Genomic DNA, 18,197 nt, shown 5'->3' with positions numbered 1-18,197 from the left:
ATGACCTTCTATAGTTAGTCGACACAAATACGGTTTGTGATGACAACAAATGAACTGGGGTTTATAAGCCATTGATGCCATTGAAGATCTAACTTTTTGAAACGCTTTAAGATCCATTTGTAGCTATTCAATTGTATTTCAAAAAGTATGCCCGACGGTTCCCAATTGAAGTTTTGAAATACTTTCTGATTTCTATGTTTTCAAAGGGTGTATCCACATACCCATTTCGACGCTAGCCATATCTTTTTGCCCGTGATAGATTTTGAATTATCATCTTCAATGGAGAAAGCTTCATTTATAGAATTAAATTGTGTAGAGTTAATCCCCCACTGTCGAAGAAAACTAGACCAAACATGTTTGACATATATGCACTTTGCAAGTGTATGTTCAACATTTGTAGCTCCTCGTTGCAAATCGGGAAAAGTACCATATTTAGATCCATTATTCGTTTGTCTAGTTCTACTCTCATCGGTAATCTTTGAAGTTTGGCTCTCCAAATGAAAATTTCAACTTTTTGTGGTATAGCCGAAATGCGCACTATTAGTGGTTTGTTTTGTGTTAACGGGTATAAATGGGCATCAATAAGATTAGATAATACTTTTGTAGTGAGGACACCATTAGGATCCAAATTCCACCTCCAAGAATCACCTTGAGTAGAGTAAGACATTATTAATATAGTAATTGTTATGAACATATGATCAAAGATTTTTCTTATATATTACATGCAATATACAATAATGTTAGGGGTCAATTAAAACCGTAAACTGGACCAGATTTAACGGTTTGGTGATTTTCAAACCGAGAGTCGGACCGTCAATATCTAAAACCGAACCAAACCAACAAAATCGATACAATTCGGTCGGTTTTCGCAGTTTGACGTTTTTATGAACACCCCTACCCGTGGTGTTGAGGCTTGAACAAATATATAGGCAATAAAAGAGACAAGGGATTTGCTAATTAATCATCATCAAACAACTTAAAGTAAATTCATGTATGAAGCTTTTTGCAAAAATATATCCTATTTAAAGGCAAATTCACACACCCTCTTAATATATACATCACTAAATGTCAGACTCAAATCCTCAATCTCAAAGTTGTAAGGGTGACCTCAATACCGCCAAGCCATTAACTCTTTGTTAAAAGATAAAAATAAAAAAATATTATAATTGTTTTTACTAGACTTCCTTAATTACTTTTTATTACTACTTGCGTCTCTTAAAAAACTCGTGTTAGGCTCCTCCTCGTAAACTTCCACTCTTACATGTACACACCTGCCAATCACGTGCTGATTCCCATTCATGTTTTTCATAATTTTATGTAATTAAAAATTTAAAATATAAATCCTGGATATAAACTTTACCTTCTTCATCTCATCTGTATTAAAAAACTGCTTTTCTACACTCTCTCTCACACACCAATACACCAAATTAAACACGCACACACACGTACACACCAACTTCCTCTTTTTTAACACGAAAACCACCTTCTAGGGTTTTCATAAATCCCTTTTTCACCATCAAAATCCCCAAATTACCAAATTCTATACAATCATACAACTCAATTCAAATCATATCTGCGTTTTACCTCTCTCCGGACTTCAAGTTTTAGGTCAATTTTATGTTTCTAGGCTCTATTCCGATGCATTTGCTGTGATGACTCATTTTCTTCAACGATCATTTGGTAATGGCGGAACATATGTTTCTAATAATTTTACTGATTTGGTTCATTTTCGTTACGAATTCTGCATCGATCACTGATGATGAGTTCGGAAGTTTATTCCGGCAAGACTACTCGCCGCCGGCGCCTCCGCCACCGCCACCGCATCCGCCGTCGTCTTCTTGTGAAAGTGATTTAGGTGGAGTAGGTTCACTTGATACTACTTGTAAGGTTGTTTCTAATTTGAATTTAACACGGAATATATATGTAGCTGGGAAGGGAAATTTTATTATACTTCCTAATGTGAGTGTGGATTGTTCCGTTTTCCTTGGTTGCGAAATCGGAATAAATGTTACCGGTAACTTTACTTTAGGTGAAAATGCTCGTATATTGGTTGGGTATTTAAATATAGATGCTATGAATGCGGTTTTTGCGAGTGGTTCGGTTGTGAATACTACTGGTTTAGGAGGTGATCCACCGGAGCAAACTAGTGGGACACCTAGAGGGTTTGATGGTGCTGGTGGAGGGCATGGGGGAAGAGGTGCGGCATGTTTAGTTGATGATAAGAAGCTTCCGGATGATGTTTGGGGTGGTGATGCGTATGCTTGGTCGAGTTTAGCAAAGCCGTTGGAATATGGGAGTAAAGGTGGGACTACGAGTAAGGAGGTTGATTATGGAGGTGGTGGTGGTGGGAAGATGATGGTGGTGGTTACAGGTAATATTGAAATGAATGGTGTTTTATTAGCTGAAGGTGGAGATGGAGGTCCAAGAGGCGGGGGTGGTTCGGGTGGCAGCATCTACATCAAGGCTTATAAGATGTAATCTCTTTTACCTTATTTTGGAACTGTTGGTGTTATAACTTATCTAGATTGTATAGAACCATAGATAGAAGTTGATATGCTTTGCTATTTGCTGTGTAAATATTTAGTAGCTGAGTGGAATGGTATGTTTGTTAGCGTCTTTCTATGTTGGAACTTTGTAGGGTAATATTTCAAGGACCGTGTAACAGTGAATGCCATTGTAGCAAGTGATGGATATCCGTTTGGAAACATAGATTGGTGTTTTTCTAATAATAATATCCAAAAATATTGGTATTTAATGTTTTTTTTTTTTTTTTTATGGTTTAATCTTATAGATGCTAAAAGAGGATGTTAGTTTGATCAGATAACTAAATTTGATGGGGAATTGCACATGCATATTAGGATTGATGTCGTTTCTGTTTATTGCTTGTAAAGAATGCCATTTTCTGATTATTTGTTTACAAGTTACTTGCATTATATTTATGCGCATATCTTTCCATGTGTACAACAAGGCTTACACTTCCTGATACCCCAAAATATTTCTCCCGTTTCCTTTTAGTTTGCTTCAAAACAAGTGTCCCTTCAACTATTAAGGCTGTTTGTGATCTATTCCTACCATATCAACCTTTCTTTGGTATTAATGCGGACCGATTTAGTAGTCTGCCATCTTTTGTCCATCTGAATTGGGCCTGAAATTATTTTTTCTTGAGAACTAGGGTTAAAGTAATACTTTGATTAGACTTCTTTTATATTTGATGTGATAATAATTTGTTGGAGCCAAAGGGTTAGACCTAAGAAATGAGGTTAATTAGTTTAGATAAGACAAGATGCAAGAAGTAGTTAAGGGTTTAACACATGTGTGTTAATATATATTAATATATATTAATATTAAATATATACAGTATATTCAATGCTATGTTACCTTATTTTCTACTATATCTATATGTTACTTTAATTAGTTCTCTCTATATATGAATATGTGCTATGCTTGATTTGACTAACGTAGGGTGAATTACTTTAGCATGTTTGGCAACAACAATCGCCTCTTGAAAAAACAAGCCGATTTTGTTCGTTGTTAACAAGTCTTTTGTGTTCAGTAAATTTTTTTATCCGGGCTCTCTTAGATTTCTCTTTTCTAAAATGTTTGACCCTTAATGTATTCTGTACTATTTTACTTGAACTGAGCTTCTTGTTTTGAAGTGCAGGACTGGAAGTGGCAAAATAAGTGTTTCTGGTGGTAATGGTTTTGGAGGTGGGGCTGGAGGAAGAATTGCTACGGATGTTTTTAGCAGGCATGAAGACCCTAAAATTTATGCAAATGGTAAGAATGTTACTTCATGTATGTCTTAAAATTTACAATCTAGCATTCATATCCCTTGGAAGTGTAAAACTGAATCAGATCGTTTTGATTTGAATTGTTTAAACTCAAATTCATCACGTTAATGCCAAATATGGTTATGAACCTCTTTAGGTAGCTACTTATCATGTGGTCAATTAGAAAACGGCGTGTTTGCTTGTATACATTGTTTCCCTTTTCTTTTGAACCCTCTGATCTTTTTACTATTTTTACTATCTGTTCCAGAGTTTTTATTTAGGAAGAAAGGAAATGAACCGGAAAGAAATTAATCAAAGTTCTTGTGTTCTTGAGTTTCATAAGGAGAGAAAGGGAAAGAATTGGAAGGATTTGATTTTCTCAAATTGAGAGGATTTGATTTTCTTTTCTTTCCTTTTCCCTTCATCTCTTTTTTTTTCCAGTAAAAAACTATGGAACAGAGTGTTAGTTAGGCTTGACTAACTGAACTAGTGCTGATTTATGCTGGGAGCTTTGCATCGGACATTCGTTGGGCTTCCCTCTTCGGGAGCCTGCATCCCGTTTTTGTTTTATCAACTTTGAGTTTTACTTTTTTTCTCCTCGTGCAGGTGGTAATAGTTTTGGTTGTCCATCAAATGCGGGTGCTGCAGGAACTTTTTATGATGCTGTGCCCCGAAGCCTTGTAGTTGATAATATGAACATGACAACTGACACAGATACACTCTTTATGGAGTTTCCATATCAGCCTCTTTTGACTAGTATTTTCATTAGAAATAAAGCTAAGGCTGCAGTTCCCTTGCTTTGGAGTCGTGTTCAGGTCAGTGAAATATAGGTTCATCTACCTTATCTTTCATCGTCTTTAATGTGTATTGGTTTTGCTTGTCTACATTGAGTTTATATGTAAGCTTTACCTGTTTAATCTAAGAACCGTACAAAATGAGTTTCAATTTCTTATCATGTACATCATTTAGGTTCAAGGCCAAATAAGTCTCTTGGATGGAGGTATCTTGAGCTTTGGGTTAGCCCATTATGCTTTATCTGAATTTGAAGTACTAGCAGAAGAGCTACTGATGAGTAATTCCATAATCAAGGCAAGCTACTACTTAATCCTACTTCATCCTTAAATGTCCACTTTTTATGTAAATTGTAAAAGGATAATTACTACATATCTTTTTTGCATAACCTCTCTAAGGTCTGCCTTGCTTTCTTATTATAGTTTTGATTTTCTTTTAGGGATATATGCTCTTCAATACTAGATCGTATGTGTCCAAGGTTTTCCATTTATCGAGACAAAATAGATAATTATTTACTTATTGTAGTCGTTTTATGATTTTCTATTTTTGTGTGAAAATATCAGAGATATATTGCCATGTCGCTCTTTTTAGTAGCTGTTAATTGATGGTTCTGGTTTCTGTGATCATTACTTCTAACAATTACTTCACCTGTGCTCATTTGACCCATTACACCACCTACCTGCCCATCAACTTTTCTAGTCCATTTGGACACCTTTGTTGTTGACAATGGGGTTTGATAGTTTCAGGTTTATGGGGCTCTGCGTATGTCTGTAAAAATGTTCTTAATGTGGGACTCGCAGTTGCTTATTGATGGTGAAGGTGATAGGAATGTGGGGACATCTGTTATTGAGGCTAGCAATCTTATTGTTCTCAAGGTACTCAGAAGACTGATTTACGATATTCTTTAGTATGACACAAATGTTAACTTTGTCACTAAATCACACGTTTCTCAGGAATCTTCTACGATACATTCCAACGCGAATCTTGAGGTTCGTGGGCAAGGTTTATTGAACTTGTCAGGGCCAGGTGACTGTATTGAAGCGCAACGGCTAGCTCTTTCGCTGTTTTATGGTGTCAATGTAAATATATATCTCAAATTTTATATTTTATCAATTTTTGATCTAATATAATTATACCTTGAGTGAGAATTGGTAAAGTAGAGGTTGAAAATGGTAACTGATCAGTTTACTGCTTGTTTTTTGAAGCTTGGTCCAGGCTCTGTTCTGCGAGGTCCCTTAGAAAATGCTACGACTGACGCTGTGTAAGTTGATTTTCTTTTAGGTGGCATATTCAATCCATATACGTGTTACTTATGAATGGGTATTCAGGTTGTGTATTATTCTTGCTGGTCTAGTCGGTTGGTAGTTGTTCAAAGTCTATTTTCAGTTCATTAAAAACTTCTTAAATAGTTTTTCTTCTAAGATTTAGGTTACCATTGTAATAATTCTGATTTTCTACTTTTAGTTAACACATTTATTGTTAACCTTAAAAAAGACAAAGAACTGTTTGTGGGTCAATTTGACTCATCCCGATTCGTCCTAACCTGTACAAAACATTCTGGTTCAGTTCAGCAATTTGTCTTGAGACCTATACTTCTTTTATCATCTTTTTCTTACCTCAGTTCACTTGTTTGTTGTATTTTATATGCCAGGACACCCAGATTGAATTGTAATTCTCCACAATGTCCAGAAGAACTGCTTAGTCCACCTGATGACTGCAACGTTAATGCTTCATTATCCTTCACTCTTCAGGTGAATAAATAAATTACAAAGATTACATTGAGGGAGATGAAGATTCTTCTATTACATCAATTTCTGATATTTTTGTTTCTTCAGATATGTCGTGTTGAAGATATACTTATTGAAGGCCTTATAAAAGGATCAGTGGTTCATTTCCATCGCGCAAGGACTGTTACTGTTCCCTCTACGGGTATAGTCAGCACATCTAAGATGGGTACACTCACTTACTTATAATGAATTATAAATTTGATTTTCTCTTTCTATAACATGATGTTGAATGTTCGAATATGACACTCAACTTTTTCACCAGGTTGCACAGGTGGTCCTGGTAGGGGACAGTTATTAAGAAATGGTATTGGCAGTGGGGGAGGTTATGGTGGTACAGGTGGATATGGTTGTTATAATGACACCTGCATTGAAGGTGGACTTCCATATGGTGATGCTGATTTGCCATGTCAGTTAGGTAGTGGAGGCGGAAATGACTCGACTGCTGGTGGTGGTATTTTAGGTAATTCCAAGTCATCCAATCAAACTGCTCTATTTTTTCCTTGCACTTACATTATTGGTGTAACTCACAATGTTGTATGCAGTAATTGGTTCAATGGTGCATCCAATATCTACTCTGAGTGTTGATGGATCACTTACTGCTAATGGAGGAGGTTATGGGGAAGATAACCCGTATGATCAATATGGATCTGGTGGTGGATCTGGTGGAACGATACTTTTGTTTGTAAATTCAATGTCTCTTGGTGAAACCGGAGTTCTTTCGAGTGGCGGAGGTTATGGTAATCCGAATGGGAGTGGTGGTGGAGGCGGTGGAAGAATCCATTTTCATTGGTCACATATTCCAACTGGGGATGTGTATCAACCAGTTGCCAGTGTCAAAGGGAACATTTCAATTGGGTTTGTGTCTCATTTCATTCTTTTTAGTCTTAATGTCTAAACACATTTCAGACGCCATGGTTTATGATTCAAGTCACCGATGATGATTACATAAATGTATGGAGGTTTAACGGAAATGTTTGGTGTTGTTATAGGGGAGGGCTTGGTGGAAATGAAAATGGGGCTGGAGAAAATGGAACTGTCACTGGAAAGTCTTGTCCTAAAGGGCTTTATGGGACATTTTGTGAGGTATATTGATTCTTTTCCAGTTTTTTGTTCTACCTCTTGTTACATTAATCATATGTTAAGAACAGAAAACACTAACACATTTCTCCTTGATTATATACCACAACTTATTATGTACACTTGCCTCAATACGACCGCTGGAACAAAGTTCTTTTGGTTATCTATTAGGTTTTTACTTATAGTAGCTTGCTTTAAGGTTATATACAAACATTTTTGAGTGATATATCCTGGCTTTGTTATGTAATTATAAATTATTCACAAATTTCCTTATGCATTTATGTAACTCCTACACACATTACTTATGACATCCATACATTCACCTATAAGATTTGTGAATTGATTAAAAGTATTTTAATTTATTCTGAATTTTGAAATGAACCCCATCCGTTCATACTGTCATAGTCATTCTTATTACATCTAGCCCTCTCTATTGAACCAAATACTAATTTCGTTTTGGGTATATATGTGATGTGTACAGGAATGTCCTCTTGGTACATACAAAAACGTTACGGGTTCTGACATTTCTCTATGTCTTAAGTGCCCACCCGATGAGCTTCCTCATCGTGCTTTGTTTGTTCCTGTCCGAGGTATGAGTAACTGCCTTTGTTGTCATTTTCAGCAACTTAAGAATGTCTACCGTTTGGTCATTATATCTTTGTACATATTGATTACAGGTGCTGATAGGTCCAGGGTTTAGTTATTTTTAAATTGGTATTATTTGAATTATGATAACATTATTGCCCATTATAGATTTTAAATAAAAATTGCTGACACTTTAATACAACATCATCACAATGGTAGTGATTTTATTTCAAGAGCTAAAAGAATTTGAGACTTTGTAAGCATTAAAAGTACCCTCGTGACAACTTTCTATCCATTTCACCTGTTTAAGTGATAGCATTTATTTATTTTATTTAATTGTTACACCACTTACTTGGTAAAAGCTATTTGACCCATAAATGGGAATTTGTCACAGGGGGAACTGCGGAAACACCCTGCCCTTACAGATGTGTTTCAGACAGATATCACATGCCGAATTGTTATACGGCTCTAGAAGAGTTGATTTACACATTTGGTGGTCCTTGGCTATTCGTTATACTTCTTTTGGGTCTTCTTATTTTGCTGGCTCTCGTACTTAGTGTTGCAAGAATGAAATTCGTTGGGATCGAAGAGTCAACCGGTCCTGCTGCTACTCTGCAAGGATCTCACATGGACCACTCTTTCCCTTTCTTGGAATCACTTAATGAGGTTTGTGTTTCATGAAATATAAACAATATACTCTTTATACTCTCTTTATTCTTATTCGCGATTATGATTTTAAATATACTGATTGTGGTACCACTTTTACATGATACCATATATGTTTCAGGTTCTGGAAACTAACCGAGTTGAGGAGTCACAAGGTCATGTTTATAGAATGTACTTCATGGGACTGAATACGTTTAGTGATCCTTGGCATCTTCCTCATACGCCTCCAGAGCAAGTGAAAGATATAGTGTAAATTCTTTACTATATGCTCGTTATTTGTGTTCATTACATCTATCTAGATATTGCATTTTCCTCCCATCTACTTGGAAGAAAAATATCCCAAAAGAAATAGGGTCAGATGGTCAAAATTCTCTCAAAGTGTATTTTAGCGCATAATATCTTCTAGAACTTTGTTATTCACATAACTATATTGCTATTGAAATACTTAAATTTTGTAGTTATATTTGACACTAAATATCAGTTTTGACATGGAAATAATATAATCCGTTTTGACCTGTTAAGTGCTACCCAACAGGTCCAACTGCCCGATATTTAACCTCTACTCTTATACTCTAGATGTTTTGTAGTATTTATGAGTGGTATAGGGTTTTTTTGACCAATATGTAGGTGATCCATGCTTCATGCACACTTTATATCTTGCACTATTTATTATAATGAGTATTTAATTGAACTTGCAGATATGAGGGGGCATTTAATAGATTTGTAGATGAGATTAATGCTTTAGCTACTTATGAGTGGTGGGAGGGATCAATGTACAGCATTCTTCTTTTCCTTGCTTATCCTCTTGCATGGTCATGGCAACAGTGGAGGCGGAAGATGAACTTTCAAAGAATACGCGAATTTGTTAGATCTGAATATGACCATGCCTGCTTGCGTTCTTGTCGTTCACGTGCTCTCTACGAAGGCCTTAAGGTTAGTCCTTTCATTGAAGTTTTAATCATTCTCTAAACCTAAAATTTTGGTCGTTACCTGTAAAAATAGGTAGCTGGATTGACTTGTTGTCATAGCACTTAATTATTAATGTCTGGATAGACACCAAACAGGCAAACATATTTTGCTTCTGATTACATGATTGTTGAAATTATTGTTTTATACCAGCTGCAACAAAACTAATTATCAAAGGGCAGATAAAAAGTATCTAATTACTTGTATTTAACCTTGTTTAAAAAAACATCTACTACCATCAACTGGAATGTACTTTTTGGTCAATTTATGTACTAGTTTCTTTGATATTTAAAATTTGCCAAAGGCTCGGACTTTAAACAACAAAATCACATCCAAACACTACCTTCTAGAACCCACTTTATTACACAAGTTATCAAATTTTAATTACTCTAAAACACATAATCATCTTCAAGGCACAAATCCAAATACCCTTTACTCGAGTATTTTACTCTTAGGTCTGTCAGTCATATGCTATATGCTGCAAATAAACTCCCCGTCCAGTATGTTCTCACAATTATACCTATTATTTGTAGTTTATCTGTAATCTGTAATATTGTTTGGTGAATTTGGTGTTACATGAATCATGGTTTTTAGGTATTTTACTTGTATGGAATATTGTAGGTAGCTGCATCATCTGATTTAATGCTAGCCTATGTTGATTTCTTTCTCGGTGGTGATGAAAAGAGAAGTGATCTTCCTCCTCCTCTTCATCAAAGATTCCCACTGTCTCTTCTGTTTGGTGGTGATGGAAGTTACATGTCCCCTTTCTCACTTCAAAGTGATAATACCATTACCCCACTCATGAATCAGGTTTGTAATTCGACCCAATTATAAGTAAATGGGTTGAAAGTGGTATGTCAACCCGTTTCATATATATATAGCTATATTCATCATGTTATTCTTTCAGGCTGTGCCTCCTACCACTTGGTATCGCTTCGTGGCTGGGTTGAATGCACAATTGCGGTTGGTTAGTCGGGGTCGACTAAGATCAATGTTCCGAAGTGTTGTCCTATGGCTTGAAACGTATGCCAATCCTACTTTAATGATACATGGTATACGTGTTGATCTTGCATTTTTCGAAGCTACAAGTGGTGACTATTATCAGTATGGACTTATTGTAACATCTGTTGATGAGTCTACAATCATTTCTTTTGAGAACACCGACTCAAATACTCTAGTGGTCCAACATGCAAGGTAACCTTATGTTATTACTTTCTCATGCTCTATGTGTATTGATTCATCTATTCATTATAATTCACAATACTGATACTTTTTGACAGTAATGATGATGATGTATTGAGTGATGGTCCAGTTAATGATTCAAGTGAATATACAAGCCTAATTCAACAACACGTAAGCGCTGAAAAGAGTATAACACAGAAGCGGAGTTATGGTAGAGTTTTAGATCTTAACAGTTTGCAAGCCTTCAACGAAAAGAGAGATATATTCTTTCCCCTCTCTTTTATAATTCACAACACAAAACCTGTTGGTCATCAGGTATGTACGTCTCTACTATGTATGCTTATAATAAGTAATCTGGTGATGTTTTTGAAGATTAATAATATTTGTTAATGGTTTGTTGGTGCAGGATCTTGTTGGCTTGGTCATATCAATACTACTATTAGGAGATTTTAGTTTAGTTTTACTTACACTACTCCAACTATATTCAATTTCTTTTGTGGACGTGTTTCTTGTTCTCTTCATTTTGCCACTTGGGATATTGCTTCCGTTTCCAGCTGGGATTAATGCTCTTTTTAGTCAAGGTCCAAGGCGCTCTGCAGGCCTTGCTCGTATATATGCTCTCTGGAACATAACATCGTTCGTTAATGTGGTACGTCTCGTCCTACAACACTTCCAAATCAGAAACTTGTAGTTCTATTAATTATAACAATATTGACCCATTATAGATAAAAGTTTTTTCAAATCGACCAATTACTTACTAAATGGGTCAAAATTGACACCTGTCGCTAAATATGTTAATGTTTCAACCTGTCTTCGTTTCTGATATTCTTATTTTTCTTTTAGGTGGTTGCATTTATTTGCGGTTATGTTCATTACTTCAATCAGCCGAGTGCTAAAGTCCCAGATTTTCAGCCATGGAACATGTGAGCAAAATTTGTGTTTCTCGGGATTTTATAAATAGTGTTAATTTATATTTATTTACGTATAATGTTTTTTTTTGTGGTGCAGGGAGGAAAGCGAGTGGTGGATATTCCCGGTTGCACTTGTTTTATGTAAATGCATCCAATCATGCCTTTTGAATTGGCACGTTGCTAATTTGGAGATTCAAGATCGATCGTTGTACAGTAATGATGTTGTGGCATTTTGGCGATCGTGAGACGAGACAAACAAGGCGGTATGTTTTTGTTAATTTTGATGGTATGGGTATTTTCGGGATTTCATTACAGCTGACACAGAAGTAGAGAAAAAAAAGTGTTTAGAAAAAAAGTAGAAAGTGTGTGCTAAACTTGAATCTAAATAGTTGATGTAGATTGATGTTTATCCTTTCCTTGTATGTGTATATATTGAACTGGGGCAACTCCCATATAACCTTACAAATGAAAAAAGAAAATATGATCTTTTCTTGTTTTCATTTTGCATTTATTTTCAGCTTCTACAAGTGATAATGTCAGTTTATATGTATATCTGGTGATCTCTCTCTTACAATCTACTAGTCAACATTAGGTTGGGCATTCATATGTTCGTATGTAGCACAATCAACGGCTAAAAAGAGATCACTAAGCAAGAGACTCATGAATCAAACTCCTATTGATTGGTAAATACTCGATGGTTCTTGTCTGTAGTTGCTCAAATGTCAAATCCCTTTGACTCACTATCCCTTTTTTGAAAAAGAAACGAAAACTTGTAGAAACGAAAACATTTTTGAAAAGAAAATGTTTTCAACCAGATACAAAGATACAAAAGAGGACAGGTAATGCTTGTACCTAGAAAGCGCCAGAACGAACAAACTATTATTGAGCCTCGCCAACCGAAACCAACCTTACAAGTGTAAAACAAATTCATGACCAAAAAAATCACAAACAAAATAAAGCTACAAATACGAAAGACCCAAACCTTTTTAAGTTCACCACAAGAACATTTGAAGATCCATCTCCAACTACAGTACTTGTTGTGGGGGTATAACACCCCGATCCTCAAGATCTTGAAAACCCTTTCTTTGGCGAAACCGAAACTCAAATTAGACAAACTGTCAAAATGACCATCTTGAGCCTCTACAAACAACTTTTGAATCGTTTCACCAAAATTCAAGTCTTCAAAATTACCTTAAAGTCTATAAGAACACGAAGCTTTATTCTCATTTCCTTCTTTTTTGCCCGTTTGACCTTGGCGACAACTTGATCTTTCGAAACTTTCTTATTCAAAATGTAACAAGATTTGCAAAAATACTCAATTCCGGTACATTATGACAAGCTTACCCTCCATAACATTGTGAAATACAAACTTTTACCTATACAAAGCCACAAGTAGTACTCCACCTTAAAGGCATCGACTCGGTTGGTTTGCAAGATTAGTCATCCATGCAAACCAACCAACCTCCAAGAAGAATTGTGCTATGCCCCAATCCCTATGAGCAAAACAAAAGAGTTGCATCACTTGTACCAATGTTAAATGTAGTTGTAAGTGCTACGTTTAAGCATACCATATATAACTTAATTTATTTTAATTATTTATAACTCGAAGTTGGCATTCTTTTTATTTAATTTACTATTAAAATTAAATAAAAACCAGGGATAATCACAATTTCGTTTTGATTTTGTTTGTAAAGGTATATAAACATTTTCACATTATATCAAATTTACAACAGTGACGGAGTGACCTACTGACCTATACGTTTTGAGAAAAGAGTACGGTGAAGTAATGACAGTCATCACGAACTCACAACTCACAGATTCGATGTACTAACCAGACTATTTCATGATGAATGCAACAATACTCAATAGTCATATATCATATATGAATTTCATCTTCATTTGACTAACTGCTGATTTAACGAGTACGATTTCGCAGCATAACATACAAAAACACACAAATCTAGTTTAGACTTCTTCCACCAAGTCTTGAATTAGATTTAAAATGAGTCGGTATAAGATGGTTCAATATTTGAACAGAAAAAAAAAATCAACAAAAATATCATTACAAAAGTAAATAACACATCACAAAAATTGAGCAAATTATCAACCTCTGAACCAACTGAACTCTAGTGTTCATCTTGTGACAGGATTCCATTTCTGAATCCCCAAACGGCTTAACTTGGCTACTTGCTAAACACAAAAATCCTCAAGTACTCTAGCAGATGCAGAGGCAATACAAGTAAAATCGTCGCATACTAACAGCGTCGAAACTAGTATGGACGAAACTTTCTTGCAGCCCTTAATTCTTGTATCCTTTTCTTGTCCTGCTCGAATTTGCTTTGCAGCATCATGATCTCTGCAACATATCAAAAACTTTATTAACATCTGAATGTTGATATTGAAAATAAAAGTAGCAACTTCTACCCAATTGCTATATGAATCGAGATTATTTCTAACAACTAGCTAACAGAAAAACAAGCCAAACTGGGCAAACAGATTGAGTGTCACCTTAAGTGTAACTTGAAAGCGAAAAAATTCTTGCAAATCATTTCATTACTAAATACGTAGACTTTCAATAAAAGAATATGATTGTTAAAAATAATGATCAACAGTTTAATTATTTAAATAAAAAAACATTCAAAAGAACGAGCATACCATTTCTCTGTGCCTCCCTTTTCTGGAAACGGTAGAAATCGATGCCTACATCTTCTTTTTTCTTTTTCTTATTTGACATCTTATCCATAACGGCAGCCTGAGCAACAGACCCAACAGTTGTACCACTTTCAGCATCCGTTGTTTTCTTCCTACCCTTATTATGTGTTACAACCGTCCATCCACCTTCTGCTGCTTCCTCTTCCTTTTGTTTTTTTTCCTGCATTTTAAATATTTAATTATAGATAGATATTTAACTCAGTGAAACGAAGTAAAGCCGGTATATTTTAATACAACGACATGAAATGTTAACACCGATTAATCTTATATTTTAATATACAATGACAAATATCTTATGAGGCAAAGTATACAACCCTAATAGAATTGACTAAAAAGATGAGAATGGCAAGATTACCTTCTCTTTTTCTGCCCAGTAGTCGATCAAGAAGGAATCAATATTTTGCGACAAAACCTCTGGCCCAGGTCTAGCGCGATGGTATTTTTCTATCCATCCTATCAACATAAACAAAACAAAGTTAAGAAAGAAACACATGGCATTCGTGTATAAGGATTATTATCTGAAACCACTAACACGGATAACAACAGAGCAACTTTATATCATATATTCATATATAAAGGACCTAACTCCATGAAGATTCATTTATTAAATAAAAATATATTTCTTGAACGTCATCTAAGCGAAAGAAACACATACTTCTCATTCCCGTTGTTTCATCCTCGTCTCCTGAAGATATTTGATAAACTTCCTCTTCATCATCAAGTAGCGTACTATCCTTCCCTATTTCAGATACACTATTTGACTTACCTACAAGAAGCTAAATTGCATGAGACTGAGAAAATAGCCTAATAAACTATTGCAAATGGCAAAAAAAAAAAAAAAAACAAAATGACAAAAATTACCTTTTTGTTGCTTAGAAACATCCTCAATTTCAGTAGAATGTGAAACATTTTCACGAGCACGAACTTTTTTCCTATTTGCTCTATCTTTTTTCTTTTCCTTCAATTTATTTTTACTCTTTTTAATCTTTTTGTCACTGTTTTCAGCCTCGTTAACATCATCTGGAGTAGTGGAGACAACAATTTCAGTTGTTTCAGATGTAGGTAATTCTGCGCCTTTTCTTTTCTTCTTTCTTGCATGATTTTTCATTTTCTTGCCAGAAGTTATGCCTTCCAGATTAGTATCTGCTAGAAATTGAAAAAATATATACATTAAGCTACTTTTCCACATATATTTACTAGGTGAGTAGGTGATGATCTAAACAAGCTAAACATCATAAACACGAATAGACAGATTTGCTCTGAATTTACTCTAAATGTAAAATGACACATGATTATAACTTAAGAGTATTCATTTTAGTCAAAGTTTGTGAATGAATACCGCTCTGAGGATTGATATCATCTTCAACTTCATTAGAGTGAAGAGCATACTCATCAACACGGTCCTTTTGGTTTTTCTTTTTCTTTAATTTGCTCTTTCTCTTAGCACTCTTCGCGGCACTGTTTTTACCATCATCGACCTTGTGTAGAGTAGAAGAGACAGCAATTTCTGTTGTTTCCAACTCTGAACTTTTTCTCTTCTTGGTTTTTGCAACTTTTTTCATTTTCTTGTCAGCATTTGCGCTGTCCAAATGATCTGCTACAAGTTCGAGACGTTATTCAATCAACTACAAACCATCACCAATTAATACAAATGTGGAGTATCAATGTACTTCAATTTAGTTCATGTTAATCTGATACGGTTCATTTTAGGCATTGAGGTTGAATTTTTCTCCATACGTGTCATTTTAACAAAATATAATAACATATATGACTATAATAACACGAAAAATGCATCAGTAAGTATCCTAATTTTTAGAGGTATTATTATGGTCAATTATTAAAAAAAAAAAAAAAAAAAAAAAAAAAAAAAAAAAAAAAAACCTTACTTAGAGTTAATTGTCTAAAATAGGTTGGAATTAGTTTAAAAACAAGACAAAGGTTAAGATTATTTGACATTCACCAGTTGATTATTACTTCAATTTACTTCTTAATCTCCTTCATGAGTATGTAAACAGAAATAGTAATTCAGTGAGCTTATAATTACACAAATAAAGCTTTCTTTCATGAAATAATAAAAATGAAATCAAACATAATTAGCTCAAAGTTCCAAATAATAAAAAATTAAGAAATTAATATAAAATCACCTCAAGTTATACAAACGATTACAGTCAATACTTATAAAAATAACTATTTAAATTACCTGCAGTGTTGTTAAATGTAGAAGCTTTGTTCTTTAGTGGTTTCTTCCTCTTCCCTGTTCCTTCACCCTGAAATCCATAAATCTCAAACTGTTGGAGCAATTATCGTCATCATTATTATTAGCGATATAAAACTAAAAGGCAATCAATTTGAATCGGGAGTGACATAATAGGTGAGCAAAACTTACCATTTTGTAGATTGAAGAAAGAAGAATAAAAGAAAAAACCCTAGGGTTTATAAGATTTCAGAAATTAGATTATTTCAGCATTTTTTGAGCACAAGCCTATAACGTGTTCGACAGAAAAAACGAAATAAAGATGGGCCTTGTCGGACTTGATAGCCCAATTTCAGTTGATGTACACAGAAAAAGTCTTGTGGACGTATTTGGATTTTGGTTCAATCCCAAACAAAATACTGAAATGATCCGTAGAATAACGGGTTTGTTTAAGTTTAATGATATATTTTAGGTATAAAGTAAATTTAAACGCTAAAGTCATTTAATTTAATGACCCGACGGATTCTAACTAAGAAACTTCTTGTTGTTTTTACAGACACATTGATGTACTTAACTTAGTCAGAATAAATGAATTACATATATTCTCTCACCATCATCTTCCAATTTTCATCACAATTACTATTTTTCTTGTCATAAAAGCCTTCATAGAACCTTTTATTGAGACGTGTATTTCGCATACATATATAACGTAATTAATCTCGTAAAGAGAACTAATATTTGAATTTGAATAATAATATAATAATAATTAATACGGAGTAATAATTAATAAGAGTGAATATTTTTTCTCAAAAAACATGAAATAAATAAGTAGATTTAATTTAATTAGTCATTAATTAGATTAATGACATAACCTTAAGAGTTTAAATTTTTTCCTTTTTCTTTTTGATTTTTTCTTAACAAAGAAATTAGCTTAATAATGACATAATCATTATAGAATTTTAATAGAAACTATAGATAACATTACTATTGTATTAGTTTTTAGTTCTATAAAAGGATTCAAATTTTGTTTGTTATATATGAAAAGATTTTACTAACGACAACCTTCACGGTTCTCGTTAGAGTATTTAAAGTGTTGTATTAAACGGTTACTTAATGACTTGGAAGTGACATTTAAACTGTACAATTATTTTATGCACGTTAACGACAGCCTTAAGGTTGTCGTTTGCAAAATCTATATAAAAAGGATTTTGCTAAGTGTGCTTTAAAGTGGTATACGCTGACTTGAAAGCGACACTATTTAGATTGCGTAATTATTTTGTGCACGTTAACGACAGTCTTCTGTCGTTAATGTACTTTAAATGAAAAATATGAAAAATGAGTGGAAATATAGAAAATAGAAGTTGTAAATGTTTTTGAGAACTAGAAATGGTAACCTTTCGTGTTATATAAATTTTATGATTCATTGTAGTACATACTTATTCAAATTTCATATATGAAAGGTAGAAGGTTTTTCCTATATGGACTATCCAGAAAGACAAGTAATTCGATAATCCGACCTCATACTCTGATGTACGTAGCTTCGCAGGATTATTCT

At 34.3% G+C, this 18,197-nt stretch overlaps 2 protein-coding genes across 2 annotated transcripts; one reads left to right on the top strand and one right to left on the bottom strand.

Moving 5' to 3' along the window:
- Positions 1–1,426: 1,426 nt before the first annotated feature.
- Positions 1,427–12,236, top strand: LOC139891291 (uncharacterized). The gene is made up of 22 exons (XM_071874245.1): positions 1,427–2,474; positions 3,662–3,777; positions 4,377–4,585; positions 4,740–4,859; positions 5,309–5,437; positions 5,516–5,641; positions 5,768–5,823; positions 6,214–6,313; positions 6,398–6,515; positions 6,612–6,809; positions 6,892–7,204; positions 7,339–7,432; positions 7,908–8,016; positions 8,406–8,677; positions 8,799–8,926; positions 9,376–9,610; positions 10,265–10,453; positions 10,551–10,837; positions 10,924–11,140; positions 11,232–11,474; positions 11,669–11,748; positions 11,834–12,236. The coding sequence occupies exons 1-22, from the start codon at positions 1,684–1,686 to the stop codon at positions 11,979–11,981; spliced, it is 4,278 nt and encodes a 1,425-aa protein (XP_071730346.1). The 5' UTR covers positions 1,427–1,683; the 3' UTR covers positions 11,982–12,236.
- Positions 12,237–13,774: 1,538 nt separating this feature from the next.
- Positions 13,775–16,880, bottom strand: LOC139891290 (uncharacterized). Its single transcript, XM_071874244.1, has 8 exons — positions 16,835–16,880; positions 16,649–16,715; positions 15,788–16,045; positions 15,310–15,591; positions 15,104–15,214; positions 14,804–14,901; positions 14,392–14,608; positions 13,775–14,092 (listed from the first exon to the last, which is right to left on the bottom strand). The coding sequence occupies exons 1-8, from the start codon at positions 16,835–16,837 to the stop codon at positions 14,007–14,009; spliced, it is 1,122 nt and encodes a 373-aa protein (XP_071730345.1). The 5' UTR covers positions 16,838–16,880; the 3' UTR covers positions 13,775–14,006.
- Positions 16,881–18,197: the final 1,317 nt, after the last annotated feature.

This window comes from Rutidosis leptorrhynchoides, chromosome 2 (assembly GCF_046630445.1).
Source record: "Rutidosis leptorrhynchoides isolate AG116_Rl617_1_P2 chromosome 2, CSIRO_AGI_Rlap_v1, whole genome shotgun sequence".
Taxonomy (NCBI): Eukaryota; Viridiplantae; Streptophyta; class Magnoliopsida; order Asterales; family Asteraceae; genus Rutidosis; species Rutidosis leptorrhynchoides.
This window is presented reverse-complemented; position numbering and strand designations above follow the sequence as displayed.